Here is a 21856-nt window from a genome sequence, read left to right as displayed (position 1 = left end):
TGATTCCTGGTAGATGTAGTTAATGATGCCTACACACAAACCAGTGCCGTGCCTTGGACACCCAACACAGTTTATGTTCCCCAGGTGGGCTCCACTTTGACCAACGCAAAACTTCAGCTTATCCCAAACCTTCAGCCTAGCCCTACTTAGTGGCTTGTGTTTAGAAGGAGAAGGCTGAGTTGGTGAGCCTGAGCACCCCAAAACCATCTCACCTTTACCAGCACTCATTAAACACTGTTCTGTGAGAAAGCCACTCACTGAACGGCTGAGGAACAGCAATGCCTACCATGGGATGTGCTAACCCTTGTGTAGTTGTACCCACAGGGAAATGTGTCCCTCCTGGAGGCATGGGGTGTGTGCCAACAGCCAGAGAAACCATTCACAAACTGCATCCAAAGAGAAGGAAAATTCCAGTACTTGGCATGCACGGGTGATCTCCAGCACGGGCTGGGGAGCTGTCTGTGCAGCATGCTGTCCAGCAGTGAATGCATTCTTTATTCTGAAATGCCTGCAAGTCCAAAGCAAAATTATGTCAATTTTGTCCCTAGCTCTAAAGTTTATTAAGTTGGTGCCTACTTGTACAGGGCTAAGCCTGTGAGGCTCATGTTTTTCTGAAGTAATATTTTCCTGTATAATCTATTTTCTATTACAATGACTTGATTGTAGAGTTGAAATGAGAGCCAGGATTGTTTTCTGGATACATTACCAGATACCTTCTCCAAGGCCCAGAAAGAGAAGTTAACTTTACAACAGAGATCACTTCTGTTATTTGGAAGCGAAGGTTTCCTAGCACAGAAAACATTCCCAGACAGTGATTTGTGTCAAGCATTTTGCTCACTAGGTATACCCTCAAGCTTATTTGAGAAAATTTCCACCTCACATTTCTACATATTTGTCCTGTAAAAAAAAACTGCACTTGAAGAAAAATAAAAACATTTCAAAACAACCATTCTGCAAAGCCAAAAGATTTGGTGAACAGCATACCTGCTTTTAGATGGCAAGAAGGAGGAGATACCGATGTGCCAGGGGACTTGGAGATGCAGCAACCCACTGTGCTACCATCTCTGAGGGTGGGCAGCAGAGATGACACGAAACCAAGTGCCCTGAGAGGTGTCCTGCCCCAGGCAACATGCTTTGTTCCCACACCAGGACCTTGAGCCACGGTTTTCTAGGAAGGATCAGCTCCTGTTTGGTGAGAAGTGGCACTGGGCACCAACAGGAACGTGAGAGGTTCCCTCTGGCCATCAGGCCTACAAGCACATTTAAATGTATAAAGTAAAACAGGTGTAAATGTATATAATATTCCCCTATGGTTGCGTGCAAGAAGTAATTCTCACAATTCATCAAACCTGATGAATCCAAGCTGCATTTCTCTGAAGAAATCAAGAAACTAGATGCTAAGGAACCAAGGGGGAAAAACATCAGGTTCCTACTGAGCTCAGAGGGGATTTTTGGCACTAGGAAATGTCTCCGACGGCTGTAGTGAGCTCTAACTGGAAGACAGGTGGAAAGTCAATCCTTCTGGTGCTAGGAGGTTACAAGTGTCGGTGCATTCACTACTAAAATCCATCGCTGTGTGCTGGAGGCCCTCCTGTCTGAGGCAGGCCATACAAGCTCTTGAAGAGCAGCATGGGGATCTGTGAACCCAGAGGAGAGCAGACCCAGCGTGCAGCCGAGCTGAGAACCCTGATGGATGTGTTTCATGCAGCTCCTTTTGTGAGTTCCTCTGCTTGGAGCCATGTGTGGTCCAGCCCTGACTTCAGTCCCCAGTAACTGGATTACTGTCTGGGTTGAAGACTTGCTCTGGGGAAGAGCTCTGGCAGCCCCTCTCTCATAGCAAGCATTGCCTTACCTTGCGTGTCCTCTTGAAATGCACTGAACCAATGGTCGGGTGCTTAAAAATATCTATCTGGAATGCAGTAGATTTGTTCAATGAAAGAGCAAAAATTAACGTCACGAATCCCGCTTTACAAACCAGGAAGCTGAAACACAAAGAGGAAAAGCAAGGCAACAGAGAGGGAGAGCAGAGTACGTCCAGGCTCCTGGGGGCCAGCACAAGTCATGCAGCTGGAGGCTATCGGCTCTGCTCACAAACATGGCTCTTCCAGAAGAGCTGACCTTGCTTCTCGGGCTGGATTAGAAAAATAAAGCACAGATAGCAAAGGCCAACTTCCAGCCTCGTTCAAACACACTCAGTGGAGCATTCGTGCAACAGAGGTTAACGTGTGCAACGATTTTTTTTTTGGTGGGTGATATTTTTTAGCATAGGATTTGTGGCAGACAGAGGCGTGACTTCTCGGGCGCTTTCAATAATTGTGTTATTTTTAACAGTACCAAATAAAAACACAACAGTTGGATAAATATTATATTCATATTTTATTCCATAAATAAATTCCATCGGTTTTAAGCTGGTTGGTTTTACTTCCAAAATGTACAAATAAAGATTTAAATGTTTTTGAAGGAGACACTGCAGATGGTTTTAGTTCTGCAGTTTTGATGCAAACACACTTCTTGGCACAGCTTCTTAATATGCCATTTCTATAAATACTTAATGCTTGTAGAAGTGGAGTAAAATACATATTAAATTGAAACACACACACACACACAAAAAAAAAAAAAGATAGAAAAGAGTTAAGACCGAAGTTTTAAATATTGCTTATTAACAGGTAAACTTGCCATGCAAATTCACTACATAATCAGGAATAGAGTTCTTCAGAGAGTTCCAAGATTGGTCCCTTTTGGTATGTTAAGTATTAATGTGAAACTGCTGCTGCTATGATTATGTGGTAATGCTATTTCAGCTAGTTTCTAAACATAACAAATAATGATATTCGTTTTTCTTTCGTTCAAGGATTTAACTCACAGGAAATCAATTAATAGAATACTTCAGAGAAATAAGTTTCCCAGGTCTTATAAACCCGGCTCTATTGCTACAGAGATGAATACTTTGAAAAAGATTAAGATAAATAACACCACTGTAATTCGGCATTTGCATTAAAAATTCTTAAAATTATTTCCTCTGGGTACACTGACCAGAAGTTGATGCTCTGAAACAGCTGTGCTCCCTTTTAGACTACTTTTGCTTTCTTGAAAGTTGCCTGAAAATTTCAATTGAAGTATAAATGATCTTTCTTTATATAAAGCGACAAAGATAAGAAAAATACTTCCGGCCAATTAAGATAACAGCAAGTGTTATGGCTTATGTAACAGTCATAGGCATTAGAGATCCAATTAGGATGATAGGCAAGAGAATCCTTTGTCACTCGGTGTTCCTTTGAAGGAGTTGGTCCAGTAATTGCTAGGAAAGAAAGAAAAACAGCCTTAAGATGGGGTTAAACATCACGAGGTGAAGTAGAAACCTTCAGTGATGCTGTGAGAGGGCACAAGACTCCTCAGAGCTCAGATCTACTAGCTGCCTTACTCACAAATTAACAACACCGATGGCTTCTCCATCTTGGGCAGGAGCAGTGTGGTTACATGCAGGAGCACAGAGCACTTCAGGAAGGAAAAGCCATTACATGTGGGTGGCATGGAACAGGATTACCTGGCAGTGCCTCAGATCTGTACGAACATTAACTGTGCTCAGGTAAATTTCTGCTAGGACAAGTTACTCATTTTTAAAAACTAAAGGCCATAGGTGCAGGAGGCTCAGCTATTAATGCTACATCTAATGCTAAGAACAAGACCATTAGCATCCTTTGCTCTCATGGTTTGCACATGCTGGCACAGGTACTCCCAGAGCTTCATGGACCTCTCCCAGGGACCTCTGGGAGCACTGCTGCAGGGTTGTGGGCCTTGCTAGAAAGAAAAACTATCACACTGATCAGTGCAAAACCACAAAGCTTGATGCCTGAGAGCTCTTCATCCCATCATACACCCTTGTGTATGGGAACTGCTGAATCGTGGCCTGAACCACTCATGGACAACTTGAGCTGAGCACTGAGTCAGCTGCAGGAGCACAGGGGAAGGCAAAGCATCTGTGTGACCTCTCCTAGACCCCATCTAAGGGCTGACCAACACTGGGGAAGGATCTCTTGTTGGAGATCTCTCCTTTGTGGAGTTTTCCCCTCTGAACCTTGATGCTCAGAGACAGGTGAACATTCCTTTTTATCTCAATTGTCTCTTTTCCATCCCAATAATCTTTCTAATTACACCATCTATAAAATATATCATCTAATAGTACCATTTGTTATTATTCATTCTGTTAACTTCACCTCTTACACTCTGTTACTTCTGAGTGGCAGTACTGAGGGTCGGGGTTTATGAAAGCAAAGAGAAATGCACAAATATCAAATCCACAAGTAGATTTAACTACAGACCAGTGGTCACACATCCATCCCATAAAGCAGCAGAGGCAGCTTACAGGCCTACACTGTGCACTCACGGTGCTCCATTACCTTTTTAAAGATCTCCACACGCTTTCTGTTGCTCTGGATGATTACTCGCTTCCGCTTTTCCTCTTGCTTCTTTTTTACTTCAGGTAAATTGTCATAAATCCTGGAATGAATTTAGAAACTTAACTTTACCCATCAACCCCGGCACTTGCAAGTAACTGTTTTTTGTATAGGAAATGTTTTTCCCAATGCAGTTCTTGGCATTAAAGAGTATCTCTACGTACTTGAATTAGATCTATGATGCAGAACAGGTATTGAAGATTATTGACAAAGTTACAAAAATCTGTCTTCTTGACAAACACTGCTCATTTTGGACTAAGGGATAGAGAGAGAATCAGGTTATCTCCAAGCAGCAACGCAATGCTGGGGAAGCTTCTAATGGGCTCAGTGGATTTGATTTATAGCAACACGGTTCAAAACAGAATCTGGCCTACAAACTAGCCCTGCTAGCCTGTGAGGTGACAAGGCAATCCCCTGCCTTCGATGTGAGACAGCAGGGAAGTCTAAATTCCAGTGATTTGTACCTTTTGGATCTCATGTGCATCTCCTTCTCCGGAATGAATCTTTCCTTTGGTTTGAAGAGGTTATCTAGCAGAGGGAAAATAAAGTTAGTCAGAGGAATTGTTTTTTCTGAAATTTTAAGCCTCACATCTCACTCAGTCACGATATGAAACTCCTGATTAAACTTCTCTTGGCTTAAGCTCAGATCTGTATCTCCACATGTCAGTGGAAAGGCACTGAACAACTTCACCTGGAGCAGAATTGGATCCCACGGCTGCCCTGTGGAAGGGGAAGGACGGAAAAGCCCACAGCAACCAGTATTGTTCCTTTATTTTAAATGCACACAACCTCTGTCACTGCCATGTGCAGCAGTGCATGCCAACATTCAGCCAGACAGCAGCCACCAGTATTGTTGTACCAAAGGACCCAGGCAGGCAACTGCATGCATCCAGCAAGCCATACCACATGCTGATGTCTGCCAGGAAGCTGGCCAGGCACAAACATTTCCATTTCAATTTACACTTGGTTAGCAGGGCTGTGTGTAATTATGCCAGGGACTAAGAGGAAGAAAACTGCATTACTCTTTGCTGATCGGATATGAAGATATCTGAGATAATTCCAATCAGCATTTTCCTGGATGCAGGGAAATAATTACTGATCTTCGTAGTTGGTGGGTCCCAGGATTAGGTGATGTTAGCATCTCCTTTGCTAAAACGGTCTCTGAATGAGAAGGCATGTCTGGGTGGGTTGCACATAGCACACAGGACAGGGTATGGTGCCCTGTGCAGTCTTGGTAAGCTGAGAGGTAAAAGTATTTGCAAGTGGCTTCGCAGAACATATGTATAAGATAAATATGTGTGCAAAGCTTTAAGCACTTCCATTTGCCAAGGAAGTTTAGAAGACATAATATATATCACAGCAGGCACCACGTCGGCCTCTTTCTGCCATCCCACTCAAGAGACAAAATACAATAATCAAGGCAAGGAAATAAATACAGAGAATAATTTGTTCCAGAGCTGCCCGGTGCAGACACCGGCCCCGATCGAAGCCAGCCACCGCTACCCAAAAAAGCCCCTTCCCCAGCAGGTCTGCTTCCCCGCTGCTGAAGACACCAAATGTTTCGGGGATATTTATGGAAGTTGTCCTAGCAACCAAACAGCCTCGAGCAGGGGATGGGGCTACACCCAGAGGCAAAGCCGTGCTCTGCTTGGATTACCGCCTCGCTCGGGAAAACGAGACATGTCCTTGGAGATCGCTGCTGCATCTCTGCGAAAATAAAAGGGAGATGTGCAGCAGCAGCTTCTCTTCTGTTCCGGCTCCGTTCTCAGGACACAGATCTTGAAGGAGGGCCAGGACTGATTTTCCTCCGCTCAGGGGTTATCTGTATTTAATCATCTTCAGTAGACACGAGCAACGTGCTCGGTTGACTGGGAAAATCTAATTTGCCTTTTATTTAACAGTGTTTTTATGCTCATTTTTAAGCTCATTCATTTAAAAGGAATGAACACTTGGATGTAATAGCTGCCCAGATAATCTTTACACACAGGGGAGCAGAATGCTGCTGTGACCCAGAAGGACCTGGTGGGGTAGCAGGGACCAGTAGCACCAGCTTTATGGGACCAGTGTGGATCCCAGCATGGTGCCCTGCTGCTCAAGGCTGCAAACATCATTTGGCAGCTCAGGACTGCAGGACACATCCCTTCCCCAAGGCATCCTCTAACCCAGACAATGGCACAGGATCACAGCAGGGAGTTGGAATGGGATGATCTTTGAGGTCCTTCCAACCCAAGCCATCCTATGATTCTATGATTTCCAGGGAAAAATTAAGTGCTATGGGGACTTTTTTTTCCTCAATTTTTTTTTCTGAATAAAAGCTGTTAATGACACATTAGCACTTTGAATATAATGCTCTCCAGATGATACAGAAATGGTCCTGAAGGGCATCAGACTCCTCTCTGCCTGTAATTTGGATAGAAACTCTGTGCATGGCTATGTCAAAGGTTTTGAAGGAACGATTAAATAGAGATTGTGGGGAAAATCCTCCAAGAAAAATAATAAATCCACCTTGGTTACAAATATGCCAAGCAACACAGAGTCAGAAGGTTTACACATATGCAAATTTACACACATAAATGTATGGTATCTCTCGGATCACTCTCAGGTCTCTATGTAATAGAAAAAAGGCCACATACAAAAAGCAGTCAATGCTAAACCTTGAGGGATTTTAGGATAGGAATTCTAAAATTAACTAAAAAATATTTTAAATGAGAAAATGAATCAATGTTTAAATGTGTCTGTTATGTTTATGCTCAATAGTGAACACATATATCCATCTGGAGGAGCAGCACAGATTCAGAGCTACGACGACTTGTCAAGAACAGCACAAAGATCTGAATTAACTCCCTTCTTACCAAATGAAGGCCCAAGTTAGACACAAAGTCAAAAATTCTAAAACAATAAATGTGAATTCTCAATGTCTTAAGAGCTAAAATATATCCTTTGAGGATGTGTTGCCAGTTCCTGAAAAGCCAGTCACTGATAATGGTGATTCTTGAATTAAACTAATTTTCACTGAACTAAAAATATAAGTCACCAAAAACCCATTCACCCAGAGAAGTTCTAAGTTACATTAGGTTTGTTTTTATTTTTTCAAACACTGATTTTTTAAATCAACAGTCCACACAAAAAAATAAATAAAAATAAAAAATAACCTTGAGTCTAAGATAAATGCCAAGGTGACATTCAGCTCAGCATGCCCATAGCATTTGGCTGGGAATTCATCCAGAGAAATGAGCTAGTGCCTACACCCAGAGTTGCTGCCCAAAGTTTTGCATGTTGCATGTTGATGACTTTGTGCAATAAGTGAATTTACCTTCAGTCAACAGGTGAGTTTTGGGTATTCTTTATAAGAAAATGTCATAAGCAATTAGTTGAAGGTTTGATGGCAAGAGTGCTTGGACTTTCTGCTCATCTCTGAGAAATACTGAAGCTGAACAATGATCCTTCTCGCAAGGGGAGCCACAGGCAGGTGGTGGCTCATGGGTTTTCCAAATTTCCATGTCTGGACTACACTGCAGCTATCAAGACTTCAGCTCCTCCTTAATATTTTAGTATTAACAGTGCAAAATGTCATTAGAATCTCTTAAAAACAAAAACAAAAACAACAAAAAAACCCACAAGAAAACAAAAACCAACAGCAAAAAAAACCAACAATACAATATCTACAAGTTTATGCTAACGTTTTCATACTAAACTTATTTTGGACACAATACAGGAGATTTGATAGGATCATAGAAACACCAAGGTTGGAAAAGGCCTCCAAGATCATCCAGTCCAACCACTCACCTACCACCAGTATTTCTCCACTAAACCGTATTCCTCAGTACAACATCTCATTTTGCTCTATTCAAATGATAGTTGAATTTTCATGTACTTCAGAAAAAAAAATATTAATTAGTACCTGGCTTTCCTAATTCATTCATTCATTCTAGTTTGACTAGAGCATATAGCATTGAAAAGCCCAAAATTTCCTTCAAAAAAGCCACATCACTTGTGCAGAAGGTCCAACAGGTCTGCATAAACTGATCAGGTTTACTTCACCTTTGGTAAAACTTGCAACAGTCTTGATTTCTTTAGTTTCAGTTTCCAATCATAGATCAAATCTGACCTTTTACTCCTCGATTAAAAAATCCATCAGTGAACAATTCAGTTTTCAATTTGGCTATTTCAGGACCTTAATGAAATTATCCCCCAGCTAATTGACTGAACTTTGTGAGCCACCCACTACAATGCACATTGTTTCAACACTGTAATTATACACACAGAAAACTTCATATTTAAAGATTTTCCAATTTATCTCCACCCTCCTTGACACCACCTTGGGAGATGGACCCCCTCTGTAGAGGGACCTCTCTCAGATGCTTCCCCTATTGGAAGCAGCTCCAGAAACCCACAAAAATGGGCTTCTATCTGCCTGAAAATCTTTCTGCTGCATGGATTTCCTCTGCTCGATACTAATTGGCAATGTGCTCTAGCACACTTTGAAATGCTTTTGACCCCAGTCTTGCTTATAATTGCCCTTTTTGCTTATCTCCCTGAGCTCTCCCATCCCCTTCCCTCCTCCGCTCCTGTTACTATCACCTTGCACAGATGCTGGCTCCGTTCACAAGGATGAGGACACGGAAGGGACATGCCCCACTCACTGCACCCACGTCCTCCCCTGCTGTCACAGTGTGTCCCACAGGTCCATGTTCCCCGAAGCCAGTGCCCTGCAAGGTGCTGCCTGTGTGCATCTGACTCACAGGCACTGCCACAATCAATGTGATGAATAATAATATCATAAAAATAGGTCATTCCTCTTCCTAATTTAATTACCTGACTGCAGCTTAATCTTTATTCAGAACTGTCAGCCTTAACCAAGTGGCCAGGTGCCAGCAGGATCAGCAGCACTACTGCGAGCTATGAATATTGACAGGGAAAAGAAACCTGAGAAATGGCACAACGGAAATCATACACAGAGTTGAGCAGGTGGATGCAAACATCTCATCAGCCACCAACAGCATCTAAAGGCCACAGGGATGCACTTTTACAGCTGCAAGATTTGCTGGCTGCACACTTAGTGCAAGTTCTCCAATTGCCATCTTTCCTCCCTGCTGAATATGCAGGCCAAATAACAACCTCCTTTGTGCAGAGCTGCTTGACAAGACAGTGCTTTCAGAACACAAACTATAATCCTTGCCCTCCAGGCTTCTGCTGTTACAATAAGGCTTCTTAGAAAGCTTTAGGAGCATGGTTAAGGAGGCATAAACTTGTTTCCAACCTATTCCTAAAGATACAGGATTTGGAATAGTACTGGTTGCAAATCCAAAGTTGCACAGCAAACACATCAGTAGGGGTTGAATGCTGACTTCCCACTTACAATGCCCTTTCCAATGCACCATCACTCTCCCAAAGGAAAGTAGAATGGAAGGTATGAAAAAAAACAACCCATACATGCCTGAGAAATTTTTTTTAAACCTCTGAAAGTGCTTGTGTACTCTAAGATCAGAAGGCTCTTCATTATGCAGATTTAAAGGCCCATAAACAGCTGGTAGTCCTGTCACTGAAGTAATTACATTACGGTTTTTTTGAGATTTAAATCCAGTTATTTGAACATTGTTTCTATTCAGTTCGTCACAGTGGGATCTCTAATTTGTTCGATGTAGTCAACAGCAGAGTAGTCTATCTTGGACTAATTAGCACACTTGAAATGTAGCAGTATGCATTACCCAGCACAAAGGCTAACATGAGAGTTGCAGGTTCTTTGCCTTCAAAGTGCTCTTGTGACGATAACATCTTCTGTGGGGTAAACATTTCTGGTTTTCTTACATTGCCTTTAGTATTTTGTAAGGTCTTGTTCATGAATTACAGTTAGAAATGGTAAACAACTTGGATTTTGGTGGGGTTTTTTTGAGGATGAGAAGGTAAACACAAGCTGCACAGATGTTGGTATTTATATGGAAATGAAGCTGAATGCCAGCTCTTTCTTTCTCCTTCAAGAAACTCTAAGTTGTAACAACACTGTCAAAACGCTGGGAAACTGTGATATCTAATAGTTTTATGTTATTAATAAAGACAATCGAGTCCGATAGAACAATCTATCAGAGAAATATTTCTGATGGTCACGTCCCTTTCCTTTGAGTGACATTAAAATAAAGGATGCAAGTCAGAAGCGAAGTAACAATCGTATTTCAGAGAGATTAAGCAAAACAGTGACAAATTTACACAGTGCAGAAGGGAGACATCTCAGGCTGCAATTCCACCTCCATTTACTCCCAAGTAAGAGCTGGCTGCTGTCTGATGGGGCAGTCCCACCTTGACTGCTTTCCACATAGACTGCACATGGGGAACTGGGCCAGGAAATGTCTTCCAGGGGTGGAAAATGAATGGGAAAAGTGACGTTACTGGTGATGCCTGTGGTGTGAACGCTGCAGTGAGCTGCTCTGGGAGCATCTCGAGGGTACTCAGAAACACTCCTTCTGCCCAGCCACAAACATGCCTATGATCAGTACTTAGAGTCACTCTGTTGGGTTCAGTGGAAATCACACTCCTCAGACAACCAGCCATTATGAAAAAGCTCTCTGGAAAATGGAGGAAGTTGTGCTGGCAGTGAGCCCTCAGAGCCTTAACAGAGCAAGTGGTGACATGGATGCTTGCACCTATGCCCTCCTGTGCTCCAGGAAATATGAAAAGGCATCCTCAAGTCACCCGGATTTTGCTGTCCACTTCTCATCTCAGTAAATAAAACTGTACTTGCATTTGTTATCTGGACTACAACTGCATTCTGCTTTCTTTTTCTTCCCCTTTTTTTCCCTTCTCTCCCTTTCCCTTTTTCCCTTTCCCTTTCTTTTCCTTAAACCACAAAAATTGCTTTAAAGGCACATTTTACATGCTCAAATGGCCTTTCCAGATAATACAAAATAATGATTACAACAAATGATAACTTGTTTGCCTTACTACCTCCAGGGCAGGTAGAAGAGAGGGCCATGACCCCAGTGGGATAGACTGTCATCAGCAGAGACATCAGCAGGACACAGGGAGCCAGCACCCTTGGTGAGCACACAGGGGAATCCCTTGGCTCTTCAGTGTGAGGGAGCATGGCCAAAAAAGCTCAGGAACATCTGTATTAAACAAAGATCCCATACTCTGGGACTCATTAGTGATACTAATCCTTCTGCACAATAGCATCCACGAGGAGAAGTCCTAAAATACCAATTGTCAGGACTCAGAGCAAATTAAATATGCTCTGAACACTCCTACACAGCCCTCTGAACTGCAGCCCACACTGTTGTGCTTTATCAGCGATCTAGGATTTACAGCATTAATTAACAGTCATGCTTCAACAACAGACTTGTGACACTTCTGTCATTACAAAAATATTAAGATCTTACAAATAGGAAATTACATTTGGCTATGTGAAGGCAGATGAGTTATGGAAACTAAAGATTCTCTTTAGACAAATTTATCTTTAATGACCAACCACTAAGAGAGGGAAATAGCAATTTACTTGAATGATTAATGAATAAATTTCAATATTATGCTTTTATTGCTCATTAAACAAGCATAAAAATTAATCATCATTTAAGAAGAAAGAGGTTTGACCTTTCAACTTTTTGTTTCACAAAGTGTTTACAGAGCAGTATGGGGAGCTTTTTAAGATGACAACCAAAGAAAGAGATATTTGCCACTTCTGAATCACAAACTCTTCCCACTGGGTGGGCTCACTGGGGCTGGCACAGAGCCCCACACCCACTGTAGCTGAGCAGTGCATCCCCAAGCCATTTGAATCCAAAGTAATTACATTGGATAACTGAAGAGGTGAATGACTTTTATCAACTCTTTTAAATATACTTCATCTTCTTTGCTTTGCTTACATGTGCCTATTTAGCTCTTACTATAAATCTCATTATGGATGTAAGACAGATTCTATCACATGAAGGCAAATGGCATACACGTAGCAAGAAAATAATATTCCTCAACATAAAGCGTGTCAAGGGAAATAAAAGAGTTTTGAGGGGTATGAGCAGAGCTGGTGTAGTCTTTAACACGACACAGTTGTGGAATTTCATCACTTTCTCACGAAAGAGTTGGCTAGTGTTATATGTCATTGCAAATTATTTGCCTATCACCATCTTTTAGATCACTCAGGTGGATTTTTGTTGCTCATGCTTTGTCAGAAGAAGAGATGAAGACAACCTTAACTGTAATATGGCTATTCAGTATCTTCAAATGTTTTGTTTTTCGGTAGAATAATGTGGCTTCAAAGAGCCACAAGCTTAAATCCAACAAGTAATGTAAATAATGTTTTTTCTTCAGTTTAGTGATTTGTTTAACACTTTGTGCTTAGGTATGATTTTCAAAGATGTTATTGTAAGGGAGCTGCTAGATACTGAGGGCAATAAAACCTGATCACTGAGATTAGCAAATCGTACAGTTTGAGTGCATCAACTTCTGCCTCGCATCCAGCTGCTTCACAGCCTGCTCACTGCTGAGGGCTTCACGAGTCAAGTGGTGAACACACCTGATGCTGCTGAGAAGACCCAAACAACAGCTGTCCTCCTACCTGAGACTTCTCTCCCCAAATCAGCCATTCTGTGCGCTGTGAGAGGTACAAAATGTCACTGTTTCATGTCATGTATCATGTTGAAGAACAGAACTGTCTGTGATAATGGCAAAACATGGCCAAGGAGGGCTGCCATGGACCAGAGATAACACCTCCTGTCCACTAACCTTATCTTTGTGTTTCAGAGACCTCATTCCCTGAGCACCACGACAGGCAATGAAAATAGAAGCCGCAGGTTTCACTTTATTCCACATCAATACAGAAATAATAGACACGTGGCAAGGTTTGAGGGACAGGTACAGACCCATTACAGTCACCACAGAACTTACCACTGAGTGGGTCAGGAACAGTGTATTGCTTTTTTTTGTTTGAAGAGGACACAGAGGAAAGCTTGCGGGGTGTGCTCACGGCTGCATTGCTCTGCTGGGCTTTCCTCTGCTGCATCATATGTTCCAGTTTCTTCAGCCTTTCTTGCGAACTGGAAATGAACTGAGGCTTATGGATTTCTAGTGCTTCCTAAGTAAAACAGAGAAACCACTTCATTTTAGAAAAAGGAGGAAAAAAATTGTGGCATTCATCTAGCTGGGTTCAGTAGGAGATTCCCAATGAAAATCATCCCTTGTCTGTACAAACGTTCACAAACTGCCTTCCTATCTGCCTTTGCTCCCCTTTGTTGTTTGAAAACTTCTTTGGCATGTACCCTTCCCTGTCAGGTAAAGGAGAATATTTCTGGGGAAAAAGACAACTTTAAGAATATTTATGGTTTTGAATTACATATTTCTATATTATCCATATTCTAGTTCTTTATATTTTGCCTATTTCTTTGTCTCACTGCATCCCTGAAATGGCTTGTCACTCTCTGTTCACAAACTTTCCCATTTGCTCAGACTGTCATGCAGATACTTCCATGGATGATCCAGGAATGTCTCAGGACAGAGAACAGGAGTGAAGGTTTTGCCTGCAACTGGACTAGAAGGAGGTAAGCACATCTGCCTCTGGGGCCTGGTGCAATCCTGGGTCCAGCCTGTAAGGCAGTCTCAACTAGTCTCAGCAGCTAATGAAAGTGACCAAACTTCACCAGAAAGGAGAACAGTGAAGGAAATACCAACATCTACCCCTCAGCCACTTCCCTGGAAGCAACAACCATCTGGGGAAAAAATATATATCCCAAACATCACAATTAACACCAATGCTAAAAACAAATGGGTATTTTACCTTCAGTGTCAGTGAGGCTGGTGAACCCTCCTCAGGTTCAGAGCCAACACCTGGCTCTGCAAGCACACGTGTCTCACGAGTGACACTTGGCCAGTGAGCTGAGGACAGGGCTTCCTGGCTGGCTTGTGCCTGCTCCTCCTCCTCCTCGTGCTGCTCCATTTTGCCACTTGAACCACAGGATTGGCAATCACCTTCAGGAGATTTAAAAGTTCATTAAGAGTACGCGGTTAATTTTTTATTGGGTTCTCCACCTCATTAGGCAGATAGGTCAATTTCAGAAATAAGAATGCTGAGGTATTATTAATAGGCCTCATTAAGCAGAATAGATCAAATCTAATCATGGGTGCTTCTCGCTGCCCTGTGACACCCAGAGTATCTTTCACATTAAGCCAGACATTGCATAGAGGTGTAATTACACCGCTCTGATGCCCAGCTCCATTTGCTGGTGGTCACCTCCTAAAAGCAAGACACTTCTCTAACACAGCTGCATCATGAAAGCAGAGGATATCACACTGCAGCTCACAGTTTACTTCAATTTATTGCACAAACTGCACTGAACAACGTATTGTTATAGGCCTTAATCACATTTCATTTTTCTTGGTCCGTACTGAGGTTTTCATAAACCCTACTCTTGTTTTTTCTTTGCTGATAATACGGTTTGCTTTCTATCACTTCTACATTTTCATTAGCTAGTGGAATGACTCCATGAAGAAAACTAATAAACCAAGGCTTAATATGCATTATAGCACGTTATTATGAAAGCTGTCAATTCACAAAGACCCGAATCGAGAAAAACATTGATTTTCCACTCACAGAATGATGCCTTATTGCTCTACAACTGATATTTTCTGCATAAGCTGGGGCCAAAAGAGGGAATGAACTCAAAAATCAGACAGTTGACAAGTTTTAAAAAAATGACAGAACTAGACATAATCAAAAATCACAAATTAACTTCAGAAAAGGTCCATATGCACTATTTTGAAAAGTCACACTGGAGTACTTCTTTCTTGCCAAAAAATTTGATTTCTAGAACTAAACATCTGGGAATAAAGCCCATTACTGTTTTATTTCAATTTTTGGTTACAATAAGCTTAAAGTATTTTCCTCTTTATGACATATTGTACATATTATATTGTACATTAAAAAAAAATATGTTAAAATAATCTGCTTGGGGTACATCTGCCATATAAAAGCTTGAGCTGCTCTTCCTCTCTAATATTGTTCTTGTTAACATAACTCATTTTGGAAAACAACAGCTTGAAACCTGTGACATGAAAATTAAGCTCCTCAGCAAGTCTAGTTTTTAGAGGTGTCAATTAACTTTAACGAATCTGAGTGGATGCTTCATTTTCATAAAACAAAGTCACATCCAGCTAATGAAATGGCATGATTTAACTTCTGGCATTGAAAGCAGAGCACGATCTCCCTTCACCTACATGGACGTGCAGTAGCTTTACAGTCAGTAATGAAAATGGTTTCCCTACCTGCCTACGAAGCAACTGAAAATGACAAAAACACAGATCTACCTATAACGTGCACCAGTTGTCTTCTGCAGAACTGCCCCATGCATGAATTCAACTGCTTGTGCCATCTCCATTTTTGCTATTTGGGTAAACGTGAGAAGACATCCACATAGTGCTGAATTGGAAGTATATTTTAAGTGCTGGAACCTTGCTGATAAGCGATTGTTAAAACTTTTTCTTTCCATGAAAATCTCTCCAAATAACATATTTCACACTATGACTGTGCCCTAGATAGTTCAGGCTGTCATATCACAGGAAAAAAAAAAAAAGAGATTGCAGAAGTAAAACCAAAGTCATAAAATAAACTCACGGCGTTTCTTCATTGGTCTGAGAATGACTGACACAGTGGTTGTAATGTTTTCTCAAGATTTTCTTCAATCTACTCACAAAGTAAACCCATCTTTCTCTTTTTCATTTTGTTTTCTATTAACCATAGCAATGTATACAGTTTGATTAGCTGATGTGATCTCTTGCTAGATGACTCATACTCAGTACTTAAAGCTGGACAAAAATGGACTGACTTTCCATTATTTCACTTTTTTTTTTTCTTTGAGACTGATCTCATCTTATTATTGAAACCATATTCCTAAAAACCACAGTAGGATTTGTACCTTACTTTTTAGGAGCTGGTTTTGCCTGTGAGTTTTTTCTTCTAAGAGGACTCTCGATGAAGCTTTCATATTGCACGTACAATTGGAGACGGACATTTTTGGTTTCAGGACGCCCTGGGTTTGGATCTCTTTGGACGTGGAGGTGTCCTTGGAAGGATCACTCTTTTTTGGTGTGCCATCATTAGCAGCTGTGGTTGTTTTTCTCAGTGTTGTATCCAGAAAAGTAGCAGAGGCCATTGTGCTTCTCCTGCTCATGGTACACTGCTTCTTCTGGCTTCCAGACAGCATTTGCTTTCCTGTGAAAAACAAGAAAAATAAATAAATCTATAACATGGGAACATTATTATTTTCAGCCCTCCTGTTCCTCATCATTTTTATTTCCAGCAAAACTGTTCTCAGACATATATTTTTAAAGTTGTAACTGATACAAACATTGTTGTGACTGCCATGCAGCTGTACTGCAACAGAATGTTACTGATAGAAAGGATCATAAGATGTTTCATAAAACTAAGCTGCTATCCTAAGCAATATATATTCACTCGGTATGGAAGGAGAAAAGACACTTCTGACACAAACATATGACATGCAACTTTATCCTGTCTTTCATTCACTTGTCTGAAAGATTTTAGCTTTGTTATTCCTGGTCAAAATTAAAACTATAGATTCAAGTGTGGCTGTAATGAGAGCTAAGGTCCAAGTGTTTTAAGGTCTCCATGGTGGCTGTCTCATAAACACCACCTATCTCCCATATTCTACCTCTGTACAAGGCCATGGCAGAAAGTAGCAGCAGAAATGGTCCAATTTGTCCCTGCAATTGTTTTCATGAGAAGGATGCTGAATGGCATCTACAACTGCAGGACCTTGTCATGCCTAAAGCAGCAGAACTCATCAGGTAAGTCCTATGCTACACATACCCTGAAAGACGATTCAAACAGACTACTGCCAGCAGAACCTTGGAAAACTGAAAGCATGGGTACATGAACACATAGATGTGTCCAGAACAGGAAAAAAAAAAACAACAGAATTCAGGAAAGGAAATGCAAAGAACTGGGGACAGCTTGGAAAGGGCATCAGGATCAGCAAGTGGGAGGAAGACAAAAACAGCAGATGGGAACCGTTCTATGTCCTCATGGAGTACTCCCAGAGCTCCCTGAACGGTCAGCACCCACACAACTGAGCACACAGCTTAAGTGCTCTTGGTTTTTAATGCTGTGCAAAAATTGCTTATTGTCTGTTCTAATCACAGGGTGGCTGGAGACTTGAAGACATGTAAAAGGAAACGATCGGTAGTTGTTAAAAATTTGGTGAAACAAGGCAACTGAAAGGTCTGGGAAGTGAAAGCAAAAAAAAACCAAAACAATGCAAAACAAAGAAACAAACAAAAAAAACCAACAAAAACCAAACAACTGCTTTCAGACCTAACCATAAAAACAAACCTACCAGGCAGGGATAGTCCAGTTCTTTAAACTATAAACTTCTGGTGTGACATGACTAACACTGTTTTAAAGGTGGCCACATCATTCCTTTCTCCTCTGACTCACTCTGTACAGCTGCTGCTCTCTAAACATTCCTTCCCTGTGTCTTGAGTGAGGGCAGAAGGAAGATTCGTTCTGTCTTTGTCCTCTGATCCATCCCACGAGAAGGGATGAAGTGGCACATTACGTTAGACCCTTCCTCATCATCATTAACTAATATTAAATCCTGCTAGTGAGAGGCAGGGTGCTTTCAAAACACTTATCTATCCTTCACCTAGTACTAATAGGTAATAGATTAGCTTTGCCATATAGTTTTCTACACATTGTAATGGTCTGAATAACTCACACTCCGTTCTTGTCATCTTGAATTTTTCCAAAAAACCAAAGACATTAAGGTACAGCAGCTACTCTTTTCCCTCACCATGCAGATCAGAAAAGTGTTTAATGTAATTTTACATTTCCTTCTGTCAACTCAACTGCCAGTACAAGGAGGAATCAGTTTCTCAAGGGAGTCTCTAGTTGGGGATCCCAGAAGATCAGCATGGGCAGAAAAAATAACATTTTTCTAATTAAATTCATTGAGATGGACCCCATCCTAATCAATTTCACAGCCAAACAGAAAATCTGGTCAACACCAAGCACCCAGACTCTAATCTAGCATCTAAAGTCTTCTCCTTCTCTATGGTATAACTGATTTTTCTTCTCACTTCTCACACATTACAAGTATTTGCCTTCTCTTTTGTCAAACCTCATCTCTTCTCTCAGACAAAAGTAGTTTTGATGCAAATGCAACAAACCAGTAGCACTCAGCTCTGTACAGACTATCAGCTGGAGCTCACTCACACACAGTGCTCTCTTCCCCCATTTCCTGACTGACCCTGTACCCGCAGTTACAAACTGTGTTTCTGCAAATGTTTTGTGATATACAGAGGGAAAAGACATTGAGACAGATTCATGGTGTGATGGGCACCAAGGAGCATTTGTGGCAAGCGGTGGAAGCAGGCAGCACTGTAGGAGAAGATGAAGAAAGCAGCAGGTAGCATTAAGTAACTGCAGAGCAGCAGAGAAGGAAGTCTTTTCACAAAGGCATCCAAGATACCAGAAGTAGGGGGTTGGAGAGGGCAGCTGAGCCACAGAAAGAACTTGAATGGAAAACAGATTATCTCTTTAAATCATCTTTTAAATTAAAATTGTTTATTGGCCAGGAGAAAGCAGAAAGGAGAAGAAAAAAGTGGGAAGCAGAAAAGAGTTTCTGCTCATCCTAAACAGCATCACAGTAGGAGATCATTTGCTTTCATATCTAGCAACGGTCTGTACAACAAATGTGTGCTGTGAACCCAAACAGCTTCATCACTGAGACCATGAGACTGTTCAGCAAGCACAGTTGTGCTCCCTGTATTGGCCATTTGCTGCTGCTGGGCATCACTATCCAAGATGCCAGGGTGGATCGAGCTGCAAGGTGCCAAAAAACAGAGGGAAGCAGAGCTGGCCACCTCTCCTCTATAACATCTTCGAACATAGATCCGAGCAAAACTTTCTTTTGCCTGGAGTACTCATTTGTCATTTATCCCTAACTACCAGACTAGCTGCTTGTGCATGCTGGCTGCCAAGAGCAAGCTTTGTAACTTTCAGGAACAGGGAATTAAACCCCAGGAATTTTCTTACATATAGTGCAAGTGGAGGCAGCCGTCTGCACCGCATCCCTTCCCTGCTAAAGGAAATGCCACCAATGGCAATCTGCCCTCAGGATCTGGGGGTTCTCGACTTGGATTAGGAAAGAAAATGCAGGTGTGAACAAAAACATGAATGTGGTCTGAAATCACACAGAGGTGATGGCTCCTTCTTAGCATTTTAGGTATGGTAACCAAAGGATGTCTAAAAATGAAGATTCCATAAGAAATTCTACTATAAAAGCACATCACTTTCTGAATGAAAATAGCTTACTTTATATCTTGTACAAATATTATAACTAAATCTTAATCGTTATTAGATTCACAGTAGGTTTTTTTGTGATTAATTGAGGCAATCAGAAAAGGTGCAGCATGTTCTTGTTTGACATTGAAGATAATCGGAACAATAGCAGAGCCGGGTTGGTAAAATCTTCTCTCTAACTCTCTCTTGAATTAACCTTTCAATTCAAAAGGTACAGCCAGGTGCCCTCAATTCCCAGGAAAACACAGCAGAGCAACACAGACGTGGGCTCTGAGGACCAACTCCCTCATCCTCAAAGCAGCTGCCAATTGCCTAAACTAACAAATGCAGAAGGGAATGATATTCAGGAAAAAGAAAAAAAAAGGCAAAGGTATTGAAAGGTAAGATCACAGAATTTCACTGTGTACATTCGGGATCCATTTTTAATATACTGTGTGGGGAATTAGGGCTGTTACTCTCATTAAGACTATCTGGAGTCATATATCTAAATCCTCACACAGCAAACTGGAAATATATCTTCCCCTTGGAGGATAGCTAGAATTGCAACTGGATGACTAGCAATATATGTTTTTTCTATTATCCCAACTGAAGAAAGACTTTAAAACTGATGAACAAAGACATGCAAGCGTAATGCTGTGGGAGATACAAGAGAACAGAACTTGAAGAAAGGAAAAGCAGAATGACTCTGCTAGTAAAACTCAGTGAATACACATCCTAGTTCAAAAAGTTCAGCTGCTTATAGGAGAAAGAAGAACCAAACCATGACTGCATCTGGAGAAAAGACATTTTCGCCTCTAAGCTCAAGAAAGAAAGAGGCAATGGTTTGGTTCTTAGACAACGACACTGAAAACTATGTAATATCAGAGGAGTTAAAAAATATTCTGTAAAACCAAGGATAGGGATTTTGGTGGTGCTGCTGCTTTTTTAAGTTTTACTTTTGTTTTTGAAGAATCCTCGATCGATGAGCAAAATGAGCATACTGTTTTACTGCACAATATCTCTTTACATTTTCTTCCCCTCCCTTCAGGGGGTTTCACTAACAGGAAGTGACCTTGTATTACAGCAGGTTGAACTTGCCTTTCCTCGGAAGCGTTGTCAATTCAGGCAAACATACACTTTTCCATTGTTACTACTTATTTTTTTCTCCTTTCACTTTACAGCAGGATAAAGCAGCTTTTCATACTTTCATACAACACCCGTCCTAGTATTTCAGTGTGGATTTTTGACTTTTCACGACAAAATACTTATTTGAAATGGCCAGAGCTCACTTTAGCTGATGCACAGCACCACAAACCCTGCGTGACCACCAAGCAAGCCTGACAAGAGGTGGCTGCCAAAGGAGGCTCTCAGTGATGATTCCCTACGCGTCTTTAATGAGCTCAGACATTGCCACTACAGGCAGGCTCTACATTACAGACCACCTACTGTTCTCTTCTTTTTTATTAATACAATCCCCATGACTGGCTGCTGAAAAATCCCTGACCCCTGCGACGGGAGCTGACGATGCCAACAACCCAAGTAGAGAGAAAAAGCAATTAGTGTGCCTTAAATAGAAGAAACTTCTACCATTTCTAAGATACAGTCCCAGGGACGTATAGGCTGTACAAGCAATAATCCAAAATCCAAAGCAAGACTCCTGATGACAAGGACTGATGATTCAATTCCTGCCATGTATCAAGTATTACCATTGCTAAGTTGTACAATCTCAGATATAAGTAAACAGACTGCATCATCTCAACAGGCTCGTAACACAGAAAAATGGAAACAGTGAGAGCAGTGACAGTATTATTAGTTATTTCAATGTTTGTCAAGGCATGCAAGATAGGGGGAATAATTTATCATTCAGATCACTGCTGAGTAAAGGACATCACTTTTAATCAGTCAACAAGACAGAATCAGCAAGGAATGCTACAAATTTCAGATATTTTGACTAAAATTTCTGCTGACCAGCAGTGAGACCTATGTCCAAAACTGCCTCGTGATGTTTGTTAAATGACTTGTTTGCAAGAGGCAGTGTCAGGACTGTTGAGCATTAACATTCATGGAAACTATCTGAGCTGCAAAAAATCTTGACAAAAACATAGCTGTGCCCATGCTCCCTAAT

General features: G+C 41.4%; 1 protein-coding gene across 3 annotated transcripts in view; it reads right to left on the bottom strand.

Moving 5' to 3' along the window:
* Positions 1-2357: 2357 nt before the first annotated feature.
* Positions 2358-21856, bottom strand: part of CUNH10orf90 (chromosome unknown C10orf90 homolog) — a 60658-nt gene continuing 41159 nt past the window's right edge. Inside the window, exons 4-9 of one of the 3 annotated variants that reach the window (XM_065746972.1) lie at positions 16351-16641; positions 14212-14402; positions 13326-13512; positions 4919-4982; positions 4398-4497; positions 2358-3298 (exon numbers count right to left, since the gene is read on the bottom strand). In XM_065746972.1, coding sequence (XP_065603044.1) covers positions 3260-3298; positions 4398-4497; positions 4919-4982; positions 13326-13512; positions 14212-14402; positions 16351-16641 — 872 coding nt within the window. In that variant the 3' untranslated portion in view covers positions 2358-3259. Of the gene's footprint in view, positions 3299-4397; positions 4498-4918; positions 4983-13325; positions 13513-14211; positions 14403-16345; positions 16642-21856 lie in introns of those variants that run through there. The other 2 variants (XM_065746973.1, XM_065746975.1) reach the window with 2 other exon arrangements.

The sequence above is a fragment of the Cyrtonyx montezumae genome, unplaced genomic scaffold, assembly GCF_038088225.1.
Source record: "Cyrtonyx montezumae isolate F1298 unplaced genomic scaffold, pur_monq_1.0 scaffold_4, whole genome shotgun sequence".
NCBI classification, from domain to species: domain Eukaryota; kingdom Metazoa; phylum Chordata; class Aves; order Galliformes; family Odontophoridae; genus Cyrtonyx; species Cyrtonyx montezumae.
This window is presented reverse-complemented; position numbering and strand designations above follow the sequence as displayed.